Source organism: Rattus norvegicus, chromosome 5 (assembly GCF_036323735.1).
Source record: "Rattus norvegicus strain BN/NHsdMcwi chromosome 5, GRCr8, whole genome shotgun sequence".
NCBI classification, from domain to species: Eukaryota; Metazoa; Chordata; class Mammalia; order Rodentia; family Muridae; genus Rattus; species Rattus norvegicus.
The window spans coordinates 157,163,189-157,188,673 of record NC_086023.1 but is presented as its reverse complement, the minus strand read 5'-3'; the positions used below and the strand labels follow the sequence as shown (position 1 = coordinate 157,188,673).

General features: G+C 52.8%; 1 protein-coding gene across 1 annotated transcript; it reads right to left on the bottom strand.

The window, feature by feature from the left end:
- Aldh4a1 (aldehyde dehydrogenase 4 family, member A1) lies at positions 1-25,485 on the bottom strand. Its single transcript, NM_001134698.1, has 15 exons — positions 25,397-25,485; positions 15,454-15,547; positions 15,268-15,360; positions 14,402-14,449; positions 13,640-13,795; positions 12,119-12,268; positions 11,967-12,041; positions 10,713-10,900; positions 8,632-8,705; positions 7,059-7,255; positions 6,724-6,771; positions 5,738-5,890; positions 5,066-5,187; positions 4,220-4,338; positions 1-1,532 (listed from the first exon to the last, which is right to left on the bottom strand). The coding sequence occupies exons 1-15, from the start codon at positions 25,453-25,455 to the stop codon at positions 1,420-1,422; spliced, it is 1,689 nt and encodes a 562-aa protein (NP_001128170.1). The 5' UTR covers positions 25,456-25,485; the 3' UTR covers positions 1-1,419.

Here is a 25,485-nt window from a genome sequence, read left to right as displayed (position 1 = left end):
AAAATTTAAGAGCTCATTTATTTAAACTTTACTCTCATTCAAGGCACCTTCCACAATGGTTGACCAGGTCTCTGGGTACTGTGGCCCAGCAAAGCTGACACATAAGATCAGCACACAGGGTTGAGAAACAAACAGGTGACATTTCCAATCGTTTATCTGAAATCCACAGGGATTAGCTCAATGATCCTCCGGGTACATGAGGGAATCGTCACCATTTTAGACATGAAAGGTTAGAGAATTTACATGGTTTTTTTGGGTGACCACCTTGGGGGGTGGGGGAGACAAAAAGCCATTTAAACCCAACCACTGGGCACCGGAGTCACTACTCCCTCCAGTGGCATCACACAGAACCATGCGACAAGTCGCTGGCAGTTCGTTAGATTAGGAATGAGAATCCAGTGCGCCCCTCACCTCCCTCCGTGGCCACTTTGAGTAGGTATCTGGCATTTTCTCAGGTGGCAGTAAATGCGCCTCACAGTATAGAACCAGCAGAATCGGGACATTTGCAGTCTAGCCCTGCTCCCTGGGAAGCAACATGGACCCTGAAAGGAAGCAGGACAGAGCCGGCCTGGTACTGGTGCCTGCCCCTGAGAGTGATGAGGGTAGCCCTTGGTGACAGCTATACCAGCTCCATGCGGACCCCTGGCAAATGTCCTTGAAAGGAAACCCCACATGCTCTCAAGCCACTGGAAACATTTGATTATCAGGGACCCAAGCAGGAGCTCACCCTGGCTACCTCTGGGCTGGCTGCATCGCACAAGAGTATGGAATGGAGGCCCATCTCGAGGCTTCCCAGATTCAGACTGTATGGGGTGACCATGACTGGTCACTCCCAGAAGGTGGCCAGGAGGGATGAAGTCTCAGGGATGCACAGGCACCCTGGAGGAAGGCACATGGGTCTAAGGCATATGGCTGGACACAAGTACCTGCAGGAGGAGCTAGCACAGACCAAGGGCAAAGCCAGCTGGTGCCCGGACAGACATCTGGCTAAGGTCTTATCTCAGTGGACATGTGTAGGGGACAAGGCTAAGGTCAGGAGTCTTTGAGTGGTGAGGCTACAGGACACCAGCGTTGTCTCCTTCCCTGACAAGATCCTGAAAATATCCCTCTCTGTTCTCGGGGCCTCTGAGTCACCCGGTCCAGGATGAGGCAAGAAAAGCAGTCAGGGGAAGAACCTGCCAGGTACCAGGGTGTTCCCCAGCAGATGAGATTTCTGGGTAGATTGGCTCATCCTCTCCAATATGACCAAAGCCAATGACTGGGCACCTGATTCCAAGGAAAGGTACCCAGTGGCCAGGGCAGGGTCCAGCTCAGCTGTAGAGAGTCCAGGAGGAGCTGGTTGGGGAGCAGGGGGGTCAGTGCAGAGATGTCTGTCATTTGGATGGACAGATGGTTTGACAACAGAGGTGCTGGGCCGGGTTACTGCATGTAGGAGTATCGCCAGTCCCCCAGGGGCTTATGAGTCTCCTTGATGACCTGGGGTGAGGTCCAGCGTAAGATGTAGTGGGGGCCTCCTGGTTTGTCATTGGTTCCTGTGGGAAAGAAAGTACACAATAGTTCTTGGCAGAGAGGCGGAGACAGAGACAGAGACAGAGAGAGACGGGGGGGGGGGGGGGGGGAGGTGGCTGGTAGGTGGGGGGCAGGCTAGCACAGTGAATGGGATAGCACAGGACTGACAGCTAGAGGGGTGAATGGTGGCTCTGTCCACAACTGCACCCTGCTGAAGGCTTGGAGAAGTAACAACTAAAGACATTCACAGCCTCAGGGCTTGCTGAGCATATGGGGCCCAGTGTGCACAGCTGGGGGCCAAGTATGCATGGCTGGAGGGCAGATGAGAGGTTGAGACTCTCAGCAGCAAAGTAATAAAAGGCCAACCAACCAAAACCAACACTGCCCAGCCAAGCCGTTCTTTAGAAATGAAAGACAGACAGACAGTCCAAGAATTAAAACACAATATTTGAGCCTATCACTTGACCACAGGAAGTAGGTAAGAGAGAAAGAAGGAATTATAATAAAATTAAGTTAACAAACCTTAGCTATCAATAATCAACATAAATGTAAGTGGGTTAAATTCTGCAATTAAAAGTCCCAGTGAGTGAATGGTTTTAAAAAACCAAGACCCAGACTGGAGAGGGAGCTCTGCAGTTAAGAGCTCTTGCTGGTCTTCCAGAGGACCAGAGTTCAGTTCCCAGCATCTACATGAGGTGGCTTACAACCTCCAGCAGCTCCAACTCCAGGGTACCTAACACCATCTTCTGGATCCTCCAGGTAACTACACACACGTGGCCTGTTACTTGCATACATACACACAATTTTTTAATTACCTAAAAAAATGTGTACACCTTTAATCCCAGCACTTGGGAGGCAGGGACAAGTGTATCTTTGAGTTCAAGCCAGCCTGGTCTATAGAGCAAGTTCCAGGCCAGTCAGGGCTACATAGTGAGATCCTGTCTCAAAAAAAAAAAAAAAAAAAAACAAAAACAAAAAAAAAAAAACAAAAACAAAAAAAAACAAAACAAAAAAAAAAAAACAAAAAAAGCAAGACCCTGGGCTGTTAAGACAATTTAACAGGTAAAAGTGCTCACCGTCAAGCTTAGTGAGCTAAGTTTGGTCCCCATGACCCACATGGTGGAAGGACAGACCTAAGTCCGACAACTTGTTCTGTGACATAATATGTACACTATAGCACACACATGCACACACACACACACACACACACACACTCTCTCATTAATTAAATCAAAGTTTTTTTGAGAAAGGGTCTCACTACACAACCTTGGCTGGCCTGGAACTCTCTATGTAGACCAGGATGGCCTTGAACTCACAGAGATCCACCTGCTACTGCCCTCCAAGGGCTGGCATTAAAGGCGTGTGCCATCGTACCTGACCCGGATTATACATTGCCTAATAGAAACTCACTTCACGCCCTGAAGACACAGGAAGAAATATAAATGAAATCTCAAAGACACAGGGGTCACTCACAACAGATAAAATGAACTTTAAACTAAAACTGGATGGGGAGGCGAGAGGGAGGGAGAGGTTATGAATGAGGAGGCAGTGAAACCAGGACTAGAAAATAACAGCTGTAAATACACAGGCAACCAATATCAGAGCATCAAAACACAGAAAGCAGATATTAACAGACACAAAGGGAGAGGGAGACTCCAACACAAATGCAGGAACTGCATGCATGCATGTAGGCTGCGTGCGCGCGCGCACACACACACACACACACACTCACACCTTGCACAGGGAAGGCAAGTTATTAAAGGATCATGAGAAATGCTTTGGAAATTGCTCTCTAAAAACTACAACAATCCCCTCCTGAATATTTAACCAGGAAAGAAAACGAAGTGGGCACGCTGACAAGTTATCTGTGCATCAACGTTCACTTCCACTCTATTTGCAAAGCTGCCAAGGAAAGAGAACAACCGAGTGGCCCACTGACTGATGCGTGCTTGAAAAGAATGTGGTACATACACACCATGGAATATTATTCACTCGTGAAGAGGGAACTGGGAGCCGATGAGCTATGTGAAATAAGCCAGGCTCAGAAACACCAGAATGATGCGCTCTCGCTCTCTTGGGACCCAAAAGAGCTGACCTCGTAGGAGCTGGCAATGAGAATGGTCGCTAGGCTATTAATTGCAGACAGGAACAGGTAAGTCCTGAGGTACTGCATTCTGCACCATGGTGTGAGTGTGGGTGACAACTATGTTATATATTTCAAAGACCTAGAAGTAATGGCTGTGAATGCTTTTTAGTCTGTCTGTCTGTCTGTCTGTCTGTCTGTCTCTCTCTCTCTCTCTCACACACACACACACACACAGATATTTGAAGAGACAGATTAGCTGACTTAAACGTTACATGTCACATAAATGGATAGAAACATCACGTTCCCCATTAACCTGCTCTGGCCATGGCCACCACTAGCCAGTAGTAGCTGCTGACAATTCACTGTCTCTCCTGAGCCCAAGCTTCCCCTATTGGACTCAGGTGATCTTGAGCCTGGAGGTGGACCAGTGGGCACAGAAGCTAAAGGCCACAGCCCTCCCCGTGCCTCAGCTTCCTCCCCATACAACAGAATGGACTCCTAGTTTCCAAAGCTCCTGAAAAGCCTGCGTTTGAACATCCACACACCCCACAGTGAGCTGTTATTCCAACTCACAACCTCAAGGTGTGACCTACGGCCTCTGACCAGAACTTGCTACCCACTCACCTGAGGCCCGGGCGCCCCCAAAGGGCTGCTGGCCCACCACAGATCCAGTAGACTTGTCGTTGATGTAGAAGTTGCCAGCAGCGTTCCTCAGCATCCTCGTGGCTTCTTGGACAATTGTTCTAGGAGACAGGACAACAATCGCAGGGGCTGCCAGACTCAAGTGTGGCCTTCAATCCCTCTTACAGCCCACACTGGCTCCCACTAAGCAGGCAGCCATGTTAGGAACAGAATACTGACCAGCTGCTAGAGTGGGCCCTGGGAGGGGAATCAGCTCACTGGCCTTTTGGAGCCACCAGGAGGCAGATACACAGGGGGTCAGGCCATGACTGGTGGAGTGATGGGGGGGTTCCCCAGTCTAATTCATCCGTTTCACTGAAACAGAACAAAGACCCAGAGCCTACGCTTCCTCCTGGGCTCCAGCCCCCTTCTATGTGAGGCAGACAGAGTGGCTACAGGGCCAAAGAGGAAAGAAAATATAAAAATTCAAAGTTAGGGTGACAGGACCCACGTCAGATCCGTCTCCACTGCAGCAAATCTGCAGCACAGGGCAGAGTGGTCACCTAGCTCAGTGAGGCCCCCAACAGATCGATCATGAGCTCCCCAGGCCTGTCCCTGGAGATTCAGACAGTGGTCACCAGTGGCTCCTGACAGCTATGTACCTAACAAGCTAGACTGCTGTGTGCCCGTTTGGGGCCGTCTGCCTTTAGGTCTAAGCTAAGAGGGCTGAAGAAAAGCTCTGAGGGAAGGTGGAAGAGGGATAGCAGAAACTGCATCCAGGAGGTGAGGCGGGAGCTGAACTGGCGAGGCCTGCACGGCAGCACTGCTCCCAGGGCTGAGGCCACTCACTTATCCTGGGCAAACACTGCCCCCGTGAGGCCATAGCTGGTGGTGCTGTCGACCAGTTGCAGCGTCTCTCTGTATTTCTCATCCGGGTACACATACACTGTCAGCACAGGGCCGAAGATCTCCTGGGAGAGGGGGAAGGGGAGAGGAGTTGTCACCTTCTCCACCATCCCGGCCCACACAACAGCCCTGAGCAGGGGCAAAGATTCCTCCAGGTCCCCTTTGGTCTCTGTGCCCGGCTTCCTGAGCATCTGGCAAAAGATCCAGAATCTTCTGGCTTCCCTGCCATGTCTTTACCTGAAAGGTAAAGCAGCCAGGCCCTGAGGAGGGCAGGAGGCTCACTCAACAGCAAATGCTAAGGCGGTCTCCCTCCCCAGGGCCCCTCTCCCACTAAGGATGTGCTTTCTCTGGCCCTGTGCCCGCATCCCATCTCAGGCATCAGCCACGGCCAGACCATAGCGAGCCCACAGTTGCCATATCCCTCAGGAGCTGCAGCTGTGACAATCGGGTGCTAGGATGGCCACAGGCAGCACTGACAGCGACAAGGACAGAGTCTTGGACAGGCTCGAGCTCCTGAGCTCACTCCTGCTGGGAGCCACTCCTACCAGCTGCCCCCCCAGCCACGAAACCAGAACAGCATGAGAAAGTAGCATGAGGACAGCCCCCTGCAGTCACCTCCTTCATGATGGGCTCCTGTGGGTCCTTGCTCTCAATGATACACGGCTCCACGAAGTAACCCACCGACTCGTTACACTGGCCGCCTGCCAGGATGCTGAGGCTGGGCGAGGAACGCGCATGCTCCAGCCACTTCTTTATGCGGGCGAAGGCCTAGGGCAGGTGAGCAGGGGCGTCAGAGACAATCACCCACTGCCCCACCACACCCCGTACTCACCCCAAAATACCTCTGCCTAAAGGGGAGAGGGGGCAGGGCTGGAGACACTGGAAGTCTGGCTAAACCATGGAAGGGACACAGAGGAGAGTCCATGTAGTGTGTGTGTGTGTGTGTGTGTGTGTGTGTGTGTGTGTGTGTGTGTGTGTATGTATGTATGTGTCAGAATGCATGTGTAGTATGTGCCCCTGGTGATGTAGTGGTTGAGTGGCATTTACATGTAAGTGCGTGTGCGATATGTGCATGTATGTGTATGTTGTGTATGTCTATGGTGTGTGTATGAGTGAGTATGCTGTGTTTTTTGGAATCTGGGTATGAGTGTATAAGCATGTGTTATGTAGCATGTGGGCATGCACGTGTGTGGTCAAACTACAGCTATCCTTACATACCAACATATTCCGAGATAAGCACACAGAAAGGTGCAGGTGCACACACAGCTATGTGTTTACATTTAAGCACACGGTTAGCTATGATGGCAGGCATGTGGCCACAGAGATGTGTTCTCAAGGCCACCTATACAATGGTCCAAGAGCTGTGCTCTCAAGTACACACGTTGTGGGCCTGCATGTGCACATACATGAGTGCGTGTACACAGACACACTTTAGGGGCTTGCTGAGCCTGGTTTAAGGGTGTTTCCTTGGATGATCCGGCCCTCTTCCAAGCAGGGGAGGCACACATATAGTTACAAGCAACACTGACCAACCTGTCCCTCTGTCCTAGATCTGTGCTCACCACCCCTCCCCCAGAATGCACTGCATCTCGCCCCCCTACCTTGGCATCAATCACTGCAGAGAAGAAGGTCCCAAAGTCCTCTGCAGGCTGGGGACAAGAGAGAGAGAGATGAGAGAGATGAGAGATGAGAGAGATGAGAGAGGAGAGAGAGAGAGGGAGAGAGGGAGAAAGGGAGGGGGGGGAGGAGACACTATAGGGAGAGACAGGATCCCTTTTCCTACATGCACCCCACCCCGCATGCGCAGAGCCCCAAGGGGAAGGACCCAGCCTCAGAGAGGCAGAGAGAGCCGCAGGGAGGCACTCAAAGAGCTGGAGAGAGCGAGTGGCCTCCAATCCCATCAGCCACCTGCTGTGTGAGTCTAGGCACCACTCACGTTGCCCACTTTGATCCTGCTGTGCTCCTCCAGCAGTCGCCCTTTGATCTGTGGCCACAGAGACTGTGGCACGTAGAGGCGCGAGCAGGCTGAGCACTTCTGACCGCCATACTCGAAGGCCGAGCGCAGCGTCCCGCTCACCACGCTGTCCACGTCGGCCGAGCTGTGCACGAAATGGAAATTCTTCCCGCCACACTCTGCAGAGCACGGGGTGTGGACATGACTGGGTGCAGCCCAAACCACCGCCCACACCAACCCGCATCCCCACACTCAACAGCAGACAAGGAGAGGAGGCAGGCGGAATAGAGAGCATCCTGGGGAGTCACGGGCCAGGCCTGCTCCACTCCCATCCCTGGCAGGGAGGCTGGGGGAGGGGACAGGAGAACAGGGCATTGGTCCCAACTCTCCATCACTGAGGAAACCAGACTCGACGGGCGAGCACTGCAAACCAAGCTCCCAAGGGCCCACCCTTTCCTAAAGGTGGGCCAGGTTTTCCTGAAACCTCCCATGGAAGCCCACCTACTCCTTTACAGAAGACCTTCAAACAGGTCACAGCACACCCCCACCCTGCCTCAATTTACCTGCTCAGTAACAACAGGTAACGTCAGCCAGCCAAAAGAACACACCTGAGCTGTCTCCCCAGGTCTCAGACCACTTCCATTGCCCTGCCCCCATCTCAAAGAAGAATTAACTGAGGGACCTCGATGCAGCCACTGGCTCCAGGTTGGGCCACGCCCCAAGATGGACTTGGAAGCTCAGTTGCCATGGGCAACCCAGGCACACATCAGAGGCTGACGAACTCAGGAAGGGCCTTCCCACAGCCCCACCTCACACTAGGGGTTTGAAGGCTGAACCGTCAGCCCCGGATTCTACTGTCAAATGCACCCCAGTCAGAAGTTCTTTGAAGTCTCAGCGAAGTGCGTTCTGAAGTGTATTCTACAACCCCTGGCCCCTGGGGACTGGGCAAAATGGGGTTCTATACAAAATGGGGTTCTATGGCCCAGGGGGTTTGGGAAACACTGCATAGCTAAGGTTATGCCCGCAAAGCATATAAACGGAGTGCTGGAAGCTCTGAGGCGCCCTGCAGGAGAAGACTCCATCAGCTTCGCCTCACACAACACGCACCAAGCTTTTGTGATCAGAGAATGGTTTCTCAGGAGGAGAGTTACCACTGTCGACGACAGGCTGGCCTTTCAGCCAGCTTCCTCCTCTCCTGTCCCCCTCCTCACCCACAAACTGGCTCCTTCCTGCTCAGACCCATGCCATCCACACAGCAGGCCCCACCCATGTGTGCTACCAAGACAAGTTTAAAGGAACACAGCTTTCAGTGCCCACTACAGGCATGATTAGGTGTTCCAAGCTCTCGAGTGGCTCCTGAGGCGGCCGGGGGTGGGGGTGTGAGTGGGGGCGGGGGCGGGGAAAGAAGGTCACTGCACAGGCTGACAGAGAAGTCCCCAGTGTTGGCTCCCAGCATCCCAAGAAGATCCTGGTGGTCACCCTTCTTTATCTACTGGTTGCTCATAATGGCCCAGGAAGGGGGGGTCCCTGGAGGTGTGTGAGGGGCGGGACTTACCTCCAGCCAGGCGTGGGAAGGTACGGAACCGGTCCAGATTCTGGGCCACCTGCTTCCACAGGTGTTTAAAGGTGCTAGAATCAAGGAGTAGAGAGTGTCAAGGAGCCTCAAGAGGAGGGGCTAAAAGACCTGGGGGAAATGCCAGAGTGGGTGCCCAGGGGTCACGGTAGTGCCAGGAGAAACTAAGTGGGTGGTGGCAGCTGTGGTAAGGGGTGGGGTGGCACCCAGAAGGCCCAGATGTGAAAATAGATAGCGCCCGTCCTAGCTATGACACGGGGCTATGTAACCTTGGGCTCATGACTTAATGCCACCGAGACCCCAATTCTGTGCCTCACCAACAAGAATGAGCTCCACCTGGGGTGATTCCAGTGTGAGCCTAGACTCTGCCTCACGCTGGGCACACTGCAGTCCTTCACAAGCGATACACACCCCTGTGGGTATGGGGGGCATCGTAGACCCAGGGTCAGGCCTAACGGCCCGAACCAACCCTGAGAGTGCCCGACCTGCCGCCCCTGAGACACAGACTCCTCCTGGGGCTTAACTGTGACCAACCTCAACACCACAAAACAATAAAAATGCTAATCACCTTGCACAGCAGCTAATGGTAATTTATGACGTTGCTACCTTCAGCCTAGCAGCTTGCCAGAGCGTGGCAAACAGGGGGCCAGGCCCACTCTGCCTGCTAACAGGCAGAGACCCGAGCACTGGCAGAGCAGGTCTCTGGGGGAAAAGGCCCTGTCAGCATTCCTCAAGCTACCACCCACACCAGCGATCCGGGCACATAAGGTGCAGAGAAGCCACTGCAGGTGCCACACAGTAAAGGGCTGCGGATGCTAAATGGGACACCAGGCTGTCCCAGTCAACTCCACCCACATACCCAGAAGGATCCTCAGTCAACAACCTACCCATGACTCGACTGCCCCCAACTGTATGTCCTGACATTGTCAATCCCCCTGAATAATGAATACCCTTTCTGCAGAGGCCAGAATGTCCTGGGCCCAGACCCCAGCTGCAGACGGCCATAGGTTCTGAGACCTCTACATAATCCATGGCTATTCTCCTCATCCCTGGAGCTTCTGGAGCAGCTCCAGCCAGATCCTAGGACAGAGTACAGACAGGGGAGGCGAGCCAGCGGTAGGCAAACCTGGGATACACAGACCCAGGTATGGAGTGGGACTGGCGGAGCTACAAAGTGTTATCTACCTCTAGCTAATGGTACCATGAGACGTGCAGGCCCAGGGAGACCGGAACATACACCATATAAATTTAAAATATAAAACACTCCCAATTAGACATGTCCGGGCCATGGCTGTTAGGAATTCAAGAAAATAAAGCCAGCCCCTCCTAGATGCGACGGGCAACCCCAGCTTGAAACAGGACAGTGCTTACACCGTTCCCTAGAACCTTCCGTGTCTCCCACCACCTTCATCGTGCAACCTCTGCAGATTCGGAAGGCTCCTAAGGAGCTGCTGGGCTGAATCTGAAAGGTGGGACCAAGGGAAGTGGAGTAGGGGATGGTGAGCGAGACCTTGACCTCATTGCTTACTTACGTCCAGCCTTGACAGAGCCCTGTGTTCCTCAGGGGTTGGTAGACACTTGCTGAGTCTGTGTGCAGATGCCTAGTGCAGACTGTGTGTCCAACCCTCCGGGCCCAGGGGACATGCTCTAACAACATGTCGCAGGCTTAGCCTGCAGGCTCCTTAGTGTCTCCTCCTTCCTATAACCCCGTCGTTCCCACCTCCTCATCTCTGCCTGGTCTCCAAGTGCCCTCTCCGAGAAGCAGGCCCAGCATCTCCTGTCTCTAGTTCACACGTTCATGCCCTCTGTGGTGGAAGGCTGCCATCAGCCACGGGCCGTGTTTCCAATGCTCTCCACTCTCCTTTCCCTGCCTTTCAAATAAATATTCACCAAGACAGGGACCCTCCACTCTCATTTGGCAGGTGGAAAAACAAAAATCAGGTGCAGAGAGGCTCGCCCATGCTCACACAGAGGAAGTGGGTAAGGTCAGCGTGTGTGTGAGCGCTGGGTTTACAGCTCATGTCCCTACAGCCCATACCCTACCCCACCCCTGGGAGACTTACGGCACACTGCCTGTGAAGTTGATACCACAGAGGTGCTCTGAGCTGGTGACTGTGTCCCCGAATGTCGGCCCATCAGCTGGCACAAACTGGATTACGTTGGGGGGCAAGCCGGCCTCCCGGAGGATGCGGTAGACAGCATAGCTAGCCAACATGGCAGTGTCACTGGGCTTCCAGAGAACCACGTTGCCCTGTCATAAAGGTGTCAACCATGACTCACAAGGCGGCCGCAGGACACCAACCATACCAAGGATGTACCCCACTGCACAGCATGGTCACCCCTCCCAGAACGCACTTCACGCCCCACCTAAGCTCACTGAGACAATGTCTGTACTGTTTTCCAGAGGCCCCCGCCATGGAGGCCTTAGTCTTCACCTCTGACTCTGGCTTGGGCTCCCTTTCCTTGCAAGCCTGGGCCAAGCCTTGCCTTCACTCCAGGCTACAACTGTTTCCAGTGTTCTGGGCCATTCCTGGGTGTGGCTGGACAAGTACACACAGACTACATGCACGTGTGCTGGGTCAGGGCACGTGCACCATCGTAAGCACCAGGAGGGCCTGCTCCATGATGCACGAGGCTGTCCCTGTGCATGCACACAGAACACACACACGCCATGCCTACGGTCCAGGATGCTGGGCCAACACCAGCTGTCTTCCTGGCGGGCTGTTGGATCCCCCTGGGCATTCCGGCTGGTACAGGAGCCTTCACTCAACAATGGCGGTAGACCTTGTGGCTTTCATCTCTGAGCTTCAGCTCCAAGACCATCCAGCCTCTGAATCCCTATCTGTTCCTCCACAAGTCAATGCTGTGCACCTCAGGTGGCACCCGGCAAAGAGGCACAGGGGCAGCCTCTCTCATTGCTTTTTGAATTAACTGACATCATCAGTACACAGCGTCAATGGCTGCCACATGTATGAGCCCTCCAGGTCCCCAGCAGCAGCCGTCCGATCTGATCCATGGCTCACTTTCCGCTGGACCTGCCTGGCATCTAGCGACATCTCAATCTTCTCAGGCTGATGGTGTGAGTCCACCCGCCCCCCCTCTCGAATATGCACACGCACAACCATTGCTCCTGCTTGACAGAGGAGGAAACTGTGCCTCTGAGCTTGGGTTCTGCCCTGGTCTCTCACAAATGGACAAGGCTGTAAGAAAAACCACAGCCTCAGCTCCTCTCATCTGTACTTCTCCCACGACTAAGGGCAGATACGGTTCGTTGAGATCCGGGGTGTGACTAACTGGCCCTTGTCCCCCGTCCTCACCATTAAGGCCGGTGCGCCTGCCAGGTTGCCTCCGATCGCGGTGAAGTTGAAGGGAGAGATGGCCGCCACGAAGCCCTGAGGAAGAGGGAGGTGGTGAGGCGAAGCTCAACATTCCCAGGAGTCCCTGTGGCTCACTGCCTGCCCTGCCAGACCTCCAGTCCCCGGTACACCACGTGGTTGGTACTGGGTGGCACGCTGATGGGTTGTTCCCCCTCCAGTTCCACGGCGAACTTGGCATTGAACCTGAAGAAGTCGATGAGTTCGGCTGCGGCGTCAATCTCTGCTTGGATTACGGTCTTGCCCTGTTAGGACGGTGGCCCAGGGTCAATGACATCAGACAGGACAGAGCCAGCCCAGAGAAGAGAACAAAAACCTCCAGTGGGCTGACCATGCCTGGCCCCAGGTCTGAGGAGGGAAAGGACCTGATTCTCAGGCATCCGAACCTCCCCTCAGACAAATACACACTGGACCTACTTACAATGGTAGTGGCTCTTAATTCTTTGGCATATTGGTAGAGTGTGTAGCCTAGGAGGCTAGGACCTGCAGAGAGCTTCCTAGAATCCCTTGAATCTCAGGCCAAATGAAAAGGGGACCCCAGTGTGACAAGCCCACATATCCAGCTTCCAGAGGATGTCTCATATCACAAGCTCAATGCTGAACGGAAGGTGAGGAGCTGCTATCCCAATCCCACACAGCAGGGGGCGCTCTTGCCACGGAGCTGGGTGAGCAGGTGGGCAGCCTGGTGTTTTTGGCGGCTGTTAATTCTTAGGAATTCAGGTGAGCAGTTCCTAGAGCAGAATGAACCTCTCTCTCTCCAGGGCTCCTTCCTCAGCCCAGTGCACTGCTCACTTGACAAACCCATTTCTCAAATCCCATGTCTCATTTGACAATTTAAAGGTGAAGGAAGACGAAGCAAGACACCTCTCACAGAGGCGGTAAATATTCACTTATGCCACAGCCTGAGATTTAACTGTAAATGACACCAAACACAAGGCTCCGGACTGGAGCAGAATGGCCCTCAGGGGACAAAATAGAGCCAGACCAGATGGTCAGAGTCCCTTCTAGGCAGGGAACGCTGGGCAGAGGCAGAGGAGACCTGAGCTCCCCGACTCTATTACAGGCAGAACAGCCTGGCAGGAAACAGAAGAGTGCTGGAAACAGTGACGGAGCAATGGTAGAGGGGCCCAAGGTAATGGGGTGAGAACCTGGGAGAGACCCTGGTGGTCCCTGAGTCTGGAGCAACTTTGTGGTTCTTTAAGAGCTCCCACTGAGGGGGCGACAGGGACCTGGCTGATCTGAAGGCAGAGAGACTAGCACAAGTTCCAGCCTGCAGCTTGTGAGCCCCACGTGTCCCAGGTTGTCACCCTTGTAGGTGGCAGTGCCATACAGTGATGTCAGAAGGCTCACCTACTAGTAAGGCAACTAATGATCCTGAAATGACAAAGGCGTGGCCCAGAGCAGGATGGAGAACTTGACATGATGGGCCATCGCAGGACACATGGGCTCACCATAATCAGCCAAGTCTGGTAACCTATGCACTTCCCGACTCCTCGGCCTTGTTTCTGGGAAACATCTCCAAGTCTCTGACAGCTCCTGGCACGCAGAAGCTGTTCAGCTAATGTCTGGTGACAGGAGTGGAGTATGACAGCCTGACTGGGCCTGTCCATCCTCACCTGTCCCACCATGGTCTTGGCAAGGATTTCAGCCCTTCGGGGCCCGCTCAGCATATCTGCCGCCTTCAGGAAGATCTGGGCCCGGTCTGCCACGGGCTTCAGGTCCCACTCTTTCCTGGCAAGCACGGCAGCTTCGATGGCTTTGTTGAGCAAGGCCTGGAGAGAGAGGGATAAAGGGCTGCCTTCTGCCTTACACAGCAGGGCACAGAAGGGGGACCAGAAGGACACTGGCTACCAGCAGAAGGGCCCCCAGTCCTGTCCCCCACTGCTACAGACAGCCTGTCCTGTTGTCATTCTGAGGTCTGAGGCTCCTGCCCCACTAAGGAGGTACCACACCCTCAGGACCGCTGACACTCAACCCTTGGGGTCAGAACCACAGCTTGATACACATACTAGCTACAGGGGACCCAGACGCCACCAGCCATCATTACCCCTCACTAGCCCCTCCCATGGGCTCTCACTCTCGGCCTGCCTTTCTGTCTACGTATCTAACTGCTCTAACTGCTCGGACTGACTTACAGAATCCACCCCATCCCTGAAAGACCCCCTCCCCAGGTCAGCTCCAAGCGGTGGGCATGTTAATGGGAATATTTGGTGCTACTGCCACTCTGATCAATACAGCTAAGGTTTGGCTCGAGTCAACCTGTACATGTCTGGTTCTGTTGCAGACTCAGGCCAAAGACTTCAGAGTCGGGAGAGGGGTGGTGCAGTCCACTCCCACCTGCTGGACCAGCCACGGTCATCGGGGACTTGGGGACTCACCTTGTCGGCATAACAGAACTTGGCCACCTTGTGTCCATGGTTAAAAGGCTGAAAGAAGAGGGAAGAGGGAGGGCGGGGTGTCACAGTTTATAAATTAGGCCAAGACCACGAGCACTCTGCTCCGTTCCTTATCAGCTTCTGTGATCACTCCGACTTGCCTGAATCCCACCCAACTTACCCGTCTATGGCACCAAGCCACAGCAGCTCCCTCCTCCTCCTCCCTGGCTCTCCAGGCCTAGAAGCTGTGCACCCGGCCAGCCTCTCTTCCAACAAGCCAGTGGGACAGCTCAGTAGGTAAAGGCGCTTGCCACTCAAGCTTGGCGATGTGACTCCAATCCCCCAGAACCCACGTAAAGGTGGACGGAGAGAAACAACCCCACAAAGTTGTCCTCTGACCTCCATAGGAGCCCTGTGCTCAGAGTCACAAAGCTAGTGGGAGTGTGCCTAGAGAGGTAGGCTAGTTCTTCCAAACTGGATCCAGTGTACAGTGCGCTTGGAGTTCTGAGTAGACTCACTGGCAAAAAGGCTAGCCCTTCCCTCTCCCCACCTCTGACTATGAGACCTGTGAACTCCCCGGTCTGTTGACAGCCATGCTGTTTTCTAGAGGGCTGAACCCAGCTGGGGACTGACCTATGGGAAGAAGCCACCAGGGACACACACACCCTTCCCAGGCTCCTTGTTGTAGACACGACTCAGCAATGGACCGAGCATGGCACCCTATGATTCTAGAACTTTTAGGCATCCACAGAATTCAAAATTTGGGGGGGGACAATGCCCCTTACAGGCAGAGACCACAGCTCCAGGTCCGTGAGCTTCCAGGGGGAGGCCTGGGGGGCAAGGTGAGGCTGAGCTCTTGTCAGACCTACCGACAGCTGGTACCGCACATCAGAGGTCCACACCTCCTCGTCCCCAACAACGCAGGGGATGGCTTCTGTCTGGTCCTTCAGGTCGTTCAGAGCCTAGGAAAAGGGACAGAAATGTGGATGGGAACTTCCTGTCTCTCTTTGTTCCATGCCCCTCACACCCTGGGGACACCCCCTTCTCCCTGTTACCTTCTGCAGTGCGTCCCGTTCGGGGCTGCCCTGAGTAAACGCTAAGATGGGCTCATTGGCCACCTTCAGAGAGGAGGCATGTTTCCACCGCAGCCTGGGAATGGAACAAGCATGGGGAGGGAAGCAGAATGGTTAGCAACTACTGTCAGTCCCTGTGTCTCCATGGGTGGACCCCGGCTGACCCAAAGCAAGTTCAGGGTTTGGGGAAACACTTGGCTGTGGGTCTAAGACTTAGAAATCCTAACTCTACCCCTGTGGGTCTTCAGGTGCATTGTCTGCTCAGAGTCTGTTTCTACTGAATGAGAGGCCGCCAACCCCGTGAAGTCATTTTGGATATGTCTGAAATCCACTCCACAGAGTCAGGCTTTCTCCACACTGAAGAGTAAGAGTCTCTCAGTGTAAGCCAGGAAGATGCCCTCAGCAGAGAGCTGGCACTCAAGTGGGCAAGGGTATCAAATGTGGACCAGGAACTTGGGAGGACTGGCTTAGGTGCTGGGTGCAACAACAGGCAGGGTTGGTTCGGAGAACCAATGTCCTGTTCCTGAGACCTGGTTGGTGAGTGGCCTTGTCTCCTTCCTTGTCAAGGAGTGCAAAGAGGGGGAAGATAGAAGGACAGGCACCAGCAGTGTGTGTGTGTGTGGGGGGTGCTATCATCATTCCAGAACTGAAGGCCCGCCCCTTTTCCCAGATGTGGGATGCCCCTCTTTCCACCACCACCCCCATGGGCCTATTTTTTCTGCAAATGAGGACAGCAGAGGACATCTCAATGTTAGCAATACTAACAGAGCACAGGCCCCAGGGCAGGCCTCACCAGCTGTCCAGATAGCTGCTCCTGACGGAGTAAGTCAGCTGATCACCTCATAAGGAAAATGGCCAACTGAAGGCTGAAATTACGAGAAACCTGAATTTGAGTCCAGACCAGCAGTTCTCGGCAGGTGGGTCATGACCGCATTGGGGTCACATATCAAATATCCTGCATACCAGATATTTTATGATTTATAACAGTAGCAAAATTACAGCTATGAAGTAGCAAAGAAATTATGTTTGGGGAGGCACCACACCATGGGGAACCATATTAAAGGGTCACAGCGTTAGGAGGGTTGAGATCCACTGGTGTAGACCAAGCCAGGCACCATGTGTGAGATGCTGGGGTAGGTTACCACGTGCATGACGCTTGAGCCGGGTGATCTGAGGGGACAGTTTACAAGGGCAGAGAAGCGATCCCTCTCCAAGAGTCGCTTTGCGGGAGCACAGTGGCCTGAACTGCACTTAGACAAAATGAAGAGATCTCTCAGAGAAAAGCTGAAAGCTGTCCCTCCCCCAGGGCAACCACACTCATCAGGACAGAGCGGCAGGGCAGAGGGAGAGGGGCCACGTGTTTCTCCTTTTCCCATGAGGAGAAGTGCAAAGGCCCTGCAGGTTTAGTCAGGGAAGCCTGGAGGGAAAAGAAAGCAAACCCATGTGTGGTGGGTGTGGCCCAGAGGGCACATTCCAGGAAGAAGACAGAGCAGAGAGGTGGAGTAAAGGCCAAAAGAGGCCTATACGGTTGAGAGACATTTGATCTTCAAGAGGAGGGAAACTCCAAGCATCCACAGGGAGGTGGTGAGGGGAGGTGTCCATTCTCCCTCCACTGTCACACCCAAAGTCACATTCCTAGGTCCCAGCCTAATCTGGTGAGGCCTATTAGGTTACTATGGAGACCAGACAGCTAAAGGAAGGCAAAGCTACCGGAATCTTCCATGTCCCTTCCTTCTGTAGTGCTGAAAACAGGGAGAGAGGCGTTTGACCTTTCTAGGGCCTGACAGTGAAAAGGTAAAAATCTACCACATGGTTCTGAGTCCTACAGGCCTCCAGGCCTCACCCAACCACCCACCGTGGTGCGGTCATTTCTGGTCATTTCTAGAAGCAGATAAATCAAAGTCAGCCAGTCAAGATCCCTCTCCACCAGCACAGTTCATCCACTGTGGGAGACCTGGAGTCTGCTTCCTCAGCGCAAGAATAAATACTACAGACCACCATCAAAGGTCACCTCCATTTGTGCGTGAACATGCCAGTCATTCCTCGCCCACTGGGTCAGGATGGACTTACAAAGCTCAGGAGTTTCCAAAGACCTCTCCCCAATCAGGATCATGTTCAGGACAGACCCAGCTCTGGTGGGAAAAAGTCAGCAAACACCCCACCCACACGGGGTCTCTTTTCCCGCCATCCCGCTGTCCCACCCCTCCATCTTCCAAAGCAATGCCAGAAACAGAAGTCCCACGGACCTCTGCCCACCCTCCTCAGGGCAGAGGCCCACCGTGACATGAGGCTCACAGGGGCTTGTCCCTGTTCCTGGAAAGTCTCCAGGCCCTGAAGAGGCTCAGAAATCAAGCTGAGCCTGAGTCAAGCGCTTCCAAAAATAACAGGACTTTCTCCCGACTGGCTTTTTCTTTTGGGCTAGCGATCTGTCCTGATTTTAACAGGCACCCTCCAGTGGCTTGGACAAAGATGGTGGTGGATCATTCCACAAGACTTCAGGCCTCCAGGACAGTGGTTTTCAAGCCTTCCTAATGCTGCCATTCTTGAATTGAATTGCTCATGGCGTGGTGACCCCCGACCATAAAATCACTATTTTCGTCGCTACTCTCGTAATTATAATTTTGCTACTGCTGTGAATCATAATGTAAGTATTTTTGGAGATAGAGGTTTGCCAAAGGGGTAGCAACCTGCAGGTTGAGAACCACAGCTCTAAGAGGATTCCTGAAGGCCCTTTCTAGGCAGGATGGTTTTCCTCATTCATTCATTCAGTCAGTCAGTCAGTCAGTCAGTCAGTCAGTCATGCAGTCATCCATGCAATCAGCACACAGCCCACAGCAACAACACAGATTTAATCCACCCACCAGGTGGTTTACACCTCACACATTTCCAAGTTGGACCTGGACCTCGATCCTTCTGCTGTGGACAGGAAGCACAGGGCAAGGTCTGCGTCTAACTCACCCCCTAAGGACTCTAGGGCCAGGGCCTAAGCCAGAAAGCTGCTCTTCCCTGCAAGCTTCAGAGACCACGGTCCCTTTCCCCACCTAGTGGTAGGAGATGTCGTGATTTCCCGGAAGAGCCTGAGCCAGCAAACTCAGCACTTGTGAGGGGAGGAGATGGGGCGGAAGAGGGCTTGACTCCACCCTGTCCAAGGTTCAAAGGACCGTCAGCATTCATCAGCGTTGACACAGCAGCCACATCTCCCCCGCTATCTATCTCCAGGGTGCTCATGCCATAACCAAAGCCACAGTCATCCTGCCTCTTCAGTACCGGGGACCTGTTCTGAGAAACACACACCTAAATAACTTAGTCATTAGGAATGCGCCAGAGAACACCCACACAGAAGCCTCAGGAGGGAAGCCGATTCCCGAGGGACCTTTCACAACCAGGGGATGCTGCAAAAGGGGCAGGCAGGACAATGTCACACCATGATAGGACAACAGGCTGCTTTGCAGACAGCAAACTTTTTTATTTTTGAGACAGGGTCTCACGGCACTGAACCCAGATAAGCTCCAAACTCACTATGTAGAGGAAAATGGCCTTGAAGCTCCCCAAGTGCTAACTGGGATTACAGGTGTGCTTCTCCATACCGGGTTTATCCAGTGCTATGGATGGAAGTCAGGGCTCCAGGCGTGTTCCGCAAGTCGCCATCCAATGAGCCACATCCCTGACACTCCGTTACAATTGCACAGGACCGCCACTGGGTGGGTGAGCCCGTGGTTGTAATTGTATATACAGCATGGTGGACTCTTTCGAATGTGTCACAGCATACATGTGAAGATCAAAAAAAAAAAAACAAAAACAAAAACAAAAACAAAAAACAAAACAAAACAAAACAAAAAAAGCCAACTTGTAGGAGTCGGGTCTCTCCTACCACATGGATCCTGAGAGCCAAACTCAGGTTGTCAGACTTGGCAGCAAGCGCCTTTACCTGCAAAACCAGTTTGCAAGCCCAAGACCCAGATTTTAACATGAAAACCGGGTCGAGGGAGACTCAACTTAAAACCACTTCTTCTACAACAAAGACTCAGATCCTCACAAGTCCTCAGGCTCATTCCTTATCACACATCCCTTGCAGAAGCACGGCTGACCCGTCCTTTCCTCAGACCTACTATCACACTTTGATGCCCCTCACAGGTGGGCCCCCCATTCCCAGGTCTGAGGGGGCTCCTTTCTATCATCTCAAAGCCAAGCAGGGGGATTCATGTCAGAGCCTGAGCATGCGATCCTGAAGCAATCAGCAAGCTCCCGGGAGCAGCCTGGGTCTCCTCAGCGCATAAGCACCAGCAGAGAGAGAGAGCTTGGGAGGGAGCAACGAATGCACGCGGGCTGTGAGGGTGTGAGAGCCTACCGCACACCTCCAAGACTGGGCTTGTGGCATTGGACCTCTTGCTAGCTAAGTACCAGGTCGAGAAGAAAGTAGAAGCTATCTTGCTCCCTTTAGCCTCCTGTTTTCCTGTAATCTGGAGCCTGATAAGGCAAATCCCCCTTATCACTCAATTAGGTGTAATTAAGGTAGCAGTGGAGGCTCCTGGGGAGGGGAAAGTACAGGCCCAGGGAGGGGCAGCCTTCACGAGCCACTTCACCCTGATGCCCTGGAAGACAGCGCAGATCATCCCCTGAGCACTGGGTGGAATGAGGGACGGGTACTGTCCATGTGTCATTTCTAACGCTGTGATAAAATACTCTGACGACAAGCAACTTGGGGACAAAAAGGTTTCTGTTAGTCTGTCACTGTGGGGATGTCAGAGGCAGGAGCTTGAGACAGCTGGTCACATCCACAGTCAAGAGCAGAGAGAAGAGAACACATACATGTTCAAGTACTTGGGCTCAGCTCGGGCAAGCTTATGCCTAGGGAATGATGCCACCCACAGTGGGCTGGATCTTTTCAGAATTAACTCAAGTAAAACATTCCCCCTATAGATGTACCCACAGGCCAACCCAAATTAGACAGATAGTCTCTCAATGGGACTTTCTTCCCAGGTGTCTCTAGGTTGTGTCAAGTTGACAGTTATACCTGAGCATCCCAGGCACAGGTACCCTCCCAACACACTAGATTGTATTGTGACCCCATTTTATGGATAAGTAAACCAATGTTCCTTCTGGTCACAGCTCATCTGGAGTGGTGTAAGCTTACAGATTCAGGAGACATAGCCTGTGGTCAAAGGATATCTTGGTTATCTTGGGCTAGCCTGGATGATGGGACAGGTCAATCCCTTGACCACACAGTGCAAAGGAACCACTCACTTCCTATATGGAGGAGGAGAGCGCCTCAGATGAACAGTCACCAACACTGTAGCCCAGCCTACCCTGCACAATGTAGACCAGGCTGGCCTCAAACTCAGAGATCTGCCTGCTTCTGCCCCCTAAGTGCTAGAATTAAAGGTATATGCCACCACACCCAACCTGGAGGACTCTCCTGCTGTCCAGGTTTCCTCAGTATTTCTGTCAGGGCTGGCCACTCAAGGTAGCCGACTGTGGGAGAGAGATGGGTCGTCCTATTACAGTAAGTCTCCATTTTCTGGGTGCTAAGCACGTGTCAAACCACTCAGCATCCATGAACTCATTCACCCCCAAGCTAAGCAAGGCCTAGTGATGAAGGCTTGTAATTCCAGTTACTCCAAGGCTGGGGCAGAGAGATTACAAGTTCAAGGCCAGCCTGGGCATCTCAGCAAGACCCCCAAAATTAATGTTTTTTAAAAAAGGGGGGGGTAGTTGGGGATTTAGCTCAGCGGTAGAGTGCTTGCCTAGCGAGCACAAGGCCCTGGGTTCAGTCCCCAGCTCCGAAAAAAAGAAAAAAAAAAAAAAGGGCAGGACATTCAGCCCCATGGTAACTACCTGCCTTACACACACAGACTCCCAGCATTGCAAGAACAAATAATCCTGAAGTCAAGACAACTGTGTGAGAGTCAGCGACTGGTACTTTCCACACAACAACCTGAGGTTGAGCTGAGAAGCCAAACCCCCTGCACAGAGCAAGAGCTGCTTAGAAGTGGAGCCAGCATCCAAGCTGCAACTCCATTGTAGGCCATTTTGACAGCAACAGCTCAACACCTACTGTGTGCCAGGTGCCGAGTGTTTCCGGGCGCCAGAGCCAGCTGATAAGGATGGACTTAAACCCTGGTCAGAAACATAACGAGGACCTCAGGCTCCACCTGGTCCTTCGCTGTATTCACAGAGTGCAGAGCAAGCACCACACCCTCGCATCTGACCCTTGTCATTGCCTGCAGCATGGCTGCCAGGATTATCCCCATTCTACAGATGACGACACTGAGGCAGGGTGCTGGGTGAGGTCAGGAACCTTCCACCTGCAGGACTCTGAGATGTACCCGGAATAGTGGAAAGGTGCAGAGCTTGACAACACAGCCTGCGCCAGTGCAGGACAAGTGGCTGAGCCAAGAATACTCAGATGACTCAGTGAAAATGTGCTTGGCCATGAGCAGGAGGACCCGAGTTTGAATCCCCAGAACCAATGTAAAGCTGGCTAGAGCAGCACGCATGTACAAACCCAGAAGGAAACACACAGGCCAGCTGACCTGGCCTACCTGGTAGCTAAGAACAAGCAAAGTACATATGACACCGTGTCACAAACAAGATCAAGGAGATGGCCAGCACCCAAGGTTGTGTATCTCTGACTTCCACTTGTGCAGTGGCGCTCTCTCTCTCTCTCTCTCTCTCTCTCTCTCTCTCTCTCTCTCACATACACACACACACACACACACACACACACACACACACGCACACACACACGCACGCACCTACACTCACAGGAATGCCAGCTGAGTGCACACATGCACACGTAAGCACACACGCACACACATGCACACACATACACACACATACACACACACACACACACACTTGAATATCGCACACTCAGTTCCGGAAATCAAGAGATTTACAAAACGTTTCTCAAGTCTTTATTTCGAATATAACTCAGACACACCAATTCATGTCAAATCATCCCCCACAGGGAGCTGCGAAGCCATACCATGGGGGTTCCGGGGGGCTCCCACTTTTCCCAGGCTGATAGAGTGAATGTAGCATGGCTTGTACAGAGTTCAGAATTCACAGTTGGTAAAATGCCAAATTACTACCACTATTAAAACTAAAGTTGCCCCCAAATGACACAGGACACAAGAGCAGTGGAGAAGCCAGGGTCAATTTTAGGGTCTGTGTTTGAGAAAAAGAGTTGTGCATTCTCTCTCTCTTCTTCACCTGCCTACCTTGTGGGACTGAGCCACTGCTAGATCCTTGGACTTCCATTCTCAGCTGCTGCTGACCACTGTTGGGGAGTTGGACTACAGACTGTAAGTCATCAACCAATTCCCTTCCTGTACAGAGACTACCCATGAGTCCTGTGACTCTAGAGAACTCCCACCAATACAATTACCTTTGATAAGTCATTCTCTTGAACTAAAAACCCCAAAATTGGCATCAAAGCAGGGATTAAGTGTGACCCCACAAATCCACTAAGAACACAAGAGGAAGCCAGGTTTAGGTGGTGTGTGCTTTTAGTCCCAGCACTTAGGAGGCAGAGGCAGGTGGATCTGTGAGTTCAAGGCCAGCCTGGTCTACGAAAGGAGCTCCAGGACAGCCAAGGCTGCACAGAGAAACCCTGTCTCGAAAAAACAAAGGTGAATGAATGCCACGGATGTTGAGAAACCCCTCTGGGCACCCTGCCAGGCCAGCCGCACCGTACAAAAACCAGGCAACCAGGGCCCAGAGAACTGGTTGCAAAATCTTCTCCCCACGAGCTCAGGGGGCCTGTAGAGTTAAGAGATCTGGATCCAGACCAACTGTAACTCTAGTTACATCTGCTCAGTAGGCAGAGGGGTCCCCAAAACAAGTTCTTAGGCTAAATGTGGGGTCCCTCATGCTCGTTAGCGAGCTAAATGATACTGATATTTGAAACTACTGCAGAACAAGAACTGTTCCAAAAGAGAAGATAGGGTGCTTGGGTCCACACCTTTCTCCCCAGTTAAAACTCCCGAGGACTGGAGAGAGTTAAGAGCACTGACTGCAGGGGTTGGGGATTTAGCTCAGTGGTAGAGCGCTTGCCTAGGCAAGCACAAGGCCCTGGGTTCGGTCCCCAGCTCCGAAAAAAAAAAAAAAAAAAGAGCACTGACTGCTCTTCCAGAGGTCATGAGTTCAAATCCCAACAACCACATGGGGGTTCACAACCATCTGTAACGAGATCTGATGCCCTCTTCTGGTGTGTCTGAAGACAGTGATAGTGTACTCATCATATATAAAATGAATAAATAAAATCTAAAAAAAAACCCAAAAACTCCTGAGAGCCCTGAGTTCCACTCACTGATCATCCCCCCACCCCCACCCAGATCCCCTTGACTGAAGTGCACCTTGTGGCACACTGACACCTAGAGAGGGACAAGGTAAACTTGAGACTCTATGAGAAGGTGGCTCTGCCCATCCGGGCCTTCCATCCGGGCTCTGCAGTGGGTGGTCTCAGAGCAGGAAGAAACAGAAGAGCTGCAGGCTCAGTTCCCAAGAGGAGCACACTCCTCCCCAGCCCCATGCATGCCCTTTGCCTAACGGTTTCACACACCATGCAGAAGGGCTGAAACTTATCCACGCCATCCCATGGGGGCAGGGAAAGGGCCACTGATTAACTCAAAAAGGTCACAAATCAGTGGAGGTAGACATGGTCGGACGCAGGCCACAGAGCAGGCAAATAGTAACCAAAGTAGGAGTGCGGGGTGCTGTGTAACTCTACAAGGAAGGCAGACAGAAATGGGGACTAATACCCAAGCAGCGGGCTTGAATGGGGCAGTCTTGGAACACATCCCTGAGGGGCCCAAGGTTCTGGCTGAACAGCAAGCCGCTCTCTGCCTTAGAGCTTGTCAGGACTGTGTCTACACCTCAGAGAGATGTTTGAACCAAACTGGCAGTCCATACAGTGGAAGCCAGACACCTCTTTGGAGACAGGGTCTCTCATGAAACCCTGGCGGACCTTGCACTCACTACACAGACCAAGCTGGCCTGGCCTTGAACCCTCAGAGCCCAGCCTGCCTCTTGCCTCCCAGGTACTAAAAAACACTGTGTGTGTGTGTGTGTGTGTGTGTGTGTGTGTGTGTGTGTGTGTGTGTGTGTGTTTGAAATAGGGTTTCTCCGTGTATCCCTGATCCTCCCAGAACTTGCTCTGTAGGCCAGGCTGGACCTGAACTCAGTCAGCAATCTGCTTGCCTCTGCCTCCAGAGTGCTTTTTAAGGAACTTGTCTGAATGAACTTATGCTAATCTCAGAACAAGCCCCATGCCTCACAGAGCCGCATCACAAGTAATAAAAGTCATTATGGCACCCATAAAAGCCCAATATTGAAGAGAAAGGGAGAAGACTAGAGAGGTCCCTGGGGCTGTCAGGAGGCTTCAGAATGTGAACGCGAGGTTGTCCAAGGTCAGGGAGAATTGGTAAATTTGGAATATCCAGGGTTAGGAGGAAGAAGAGTGGAGGAAGGGGGCGTGGGCACAAGTCTGGGCGCCACACCCTACCCAGGGGTTCCTTGGCTAAGGAAAACTGACCATCTAGGACAGTGGTTCTCAACCTTAAGGACACTACCTCGAGCGACCCTTTCACAGGGGTTCCAAATCAGCTATTTTGCATATTAGATATTTACATTACGATTCATGACAGCAAAATGCTGTCATAAAGTGGCAGAATTTTACAGTTGGGGGGTCACCACACCATGAGGAACACTATTAAAGGGTCGCAGCATTAGGAAAGTTGAGAACCACTGCTCTAAAGAGACCTGGTAAGGGGCCACAGGGTCTCCATGGGAGAGTGGCTCTGCAGGACGCGACCCCGAGCTTAGGGGAACCATGGGGACCCTGGAGAGCATGGCTGCAGACCGAGCAGACCGGGATTTGCCCGCGGCATTTAGGGGTCAGGCAGCAGAGGGGTTCACTCACCCAGAGCCCCTCCAGGCGTAGGACAGCAGGGATCGGCGAAGCAAAGCCGGCGGCAGCATCACAGAGGTTCTAAGAGTCTTGAGCGGTTG

Bases quoted from the DNA above. Each gene is read 5' to 3' on its own strand.
- Aldh4a1 (NM_001134698.1), bottom strand. From the start codon at position 25,455: ATGCTGCCGCCGGCTTTGCTTCGCCGATCCCTGCTGTCCTACGCCTGG. The intron at 12,042-12,118 runs GTCTGGCAGGGC...CCTCTTCCTCAG, and splicing joins TGGTGTACCGGGGACTGGAG to GGCTTCGTGGCGGCCATCTC. The intron at 10,901-11,966 runs GTGAGGACGGGG...CCTTTATGACAG, and splicing joins CAGGCGCACCGGCCTTAATG to GGCAACGTGGTTCTCTGGAA.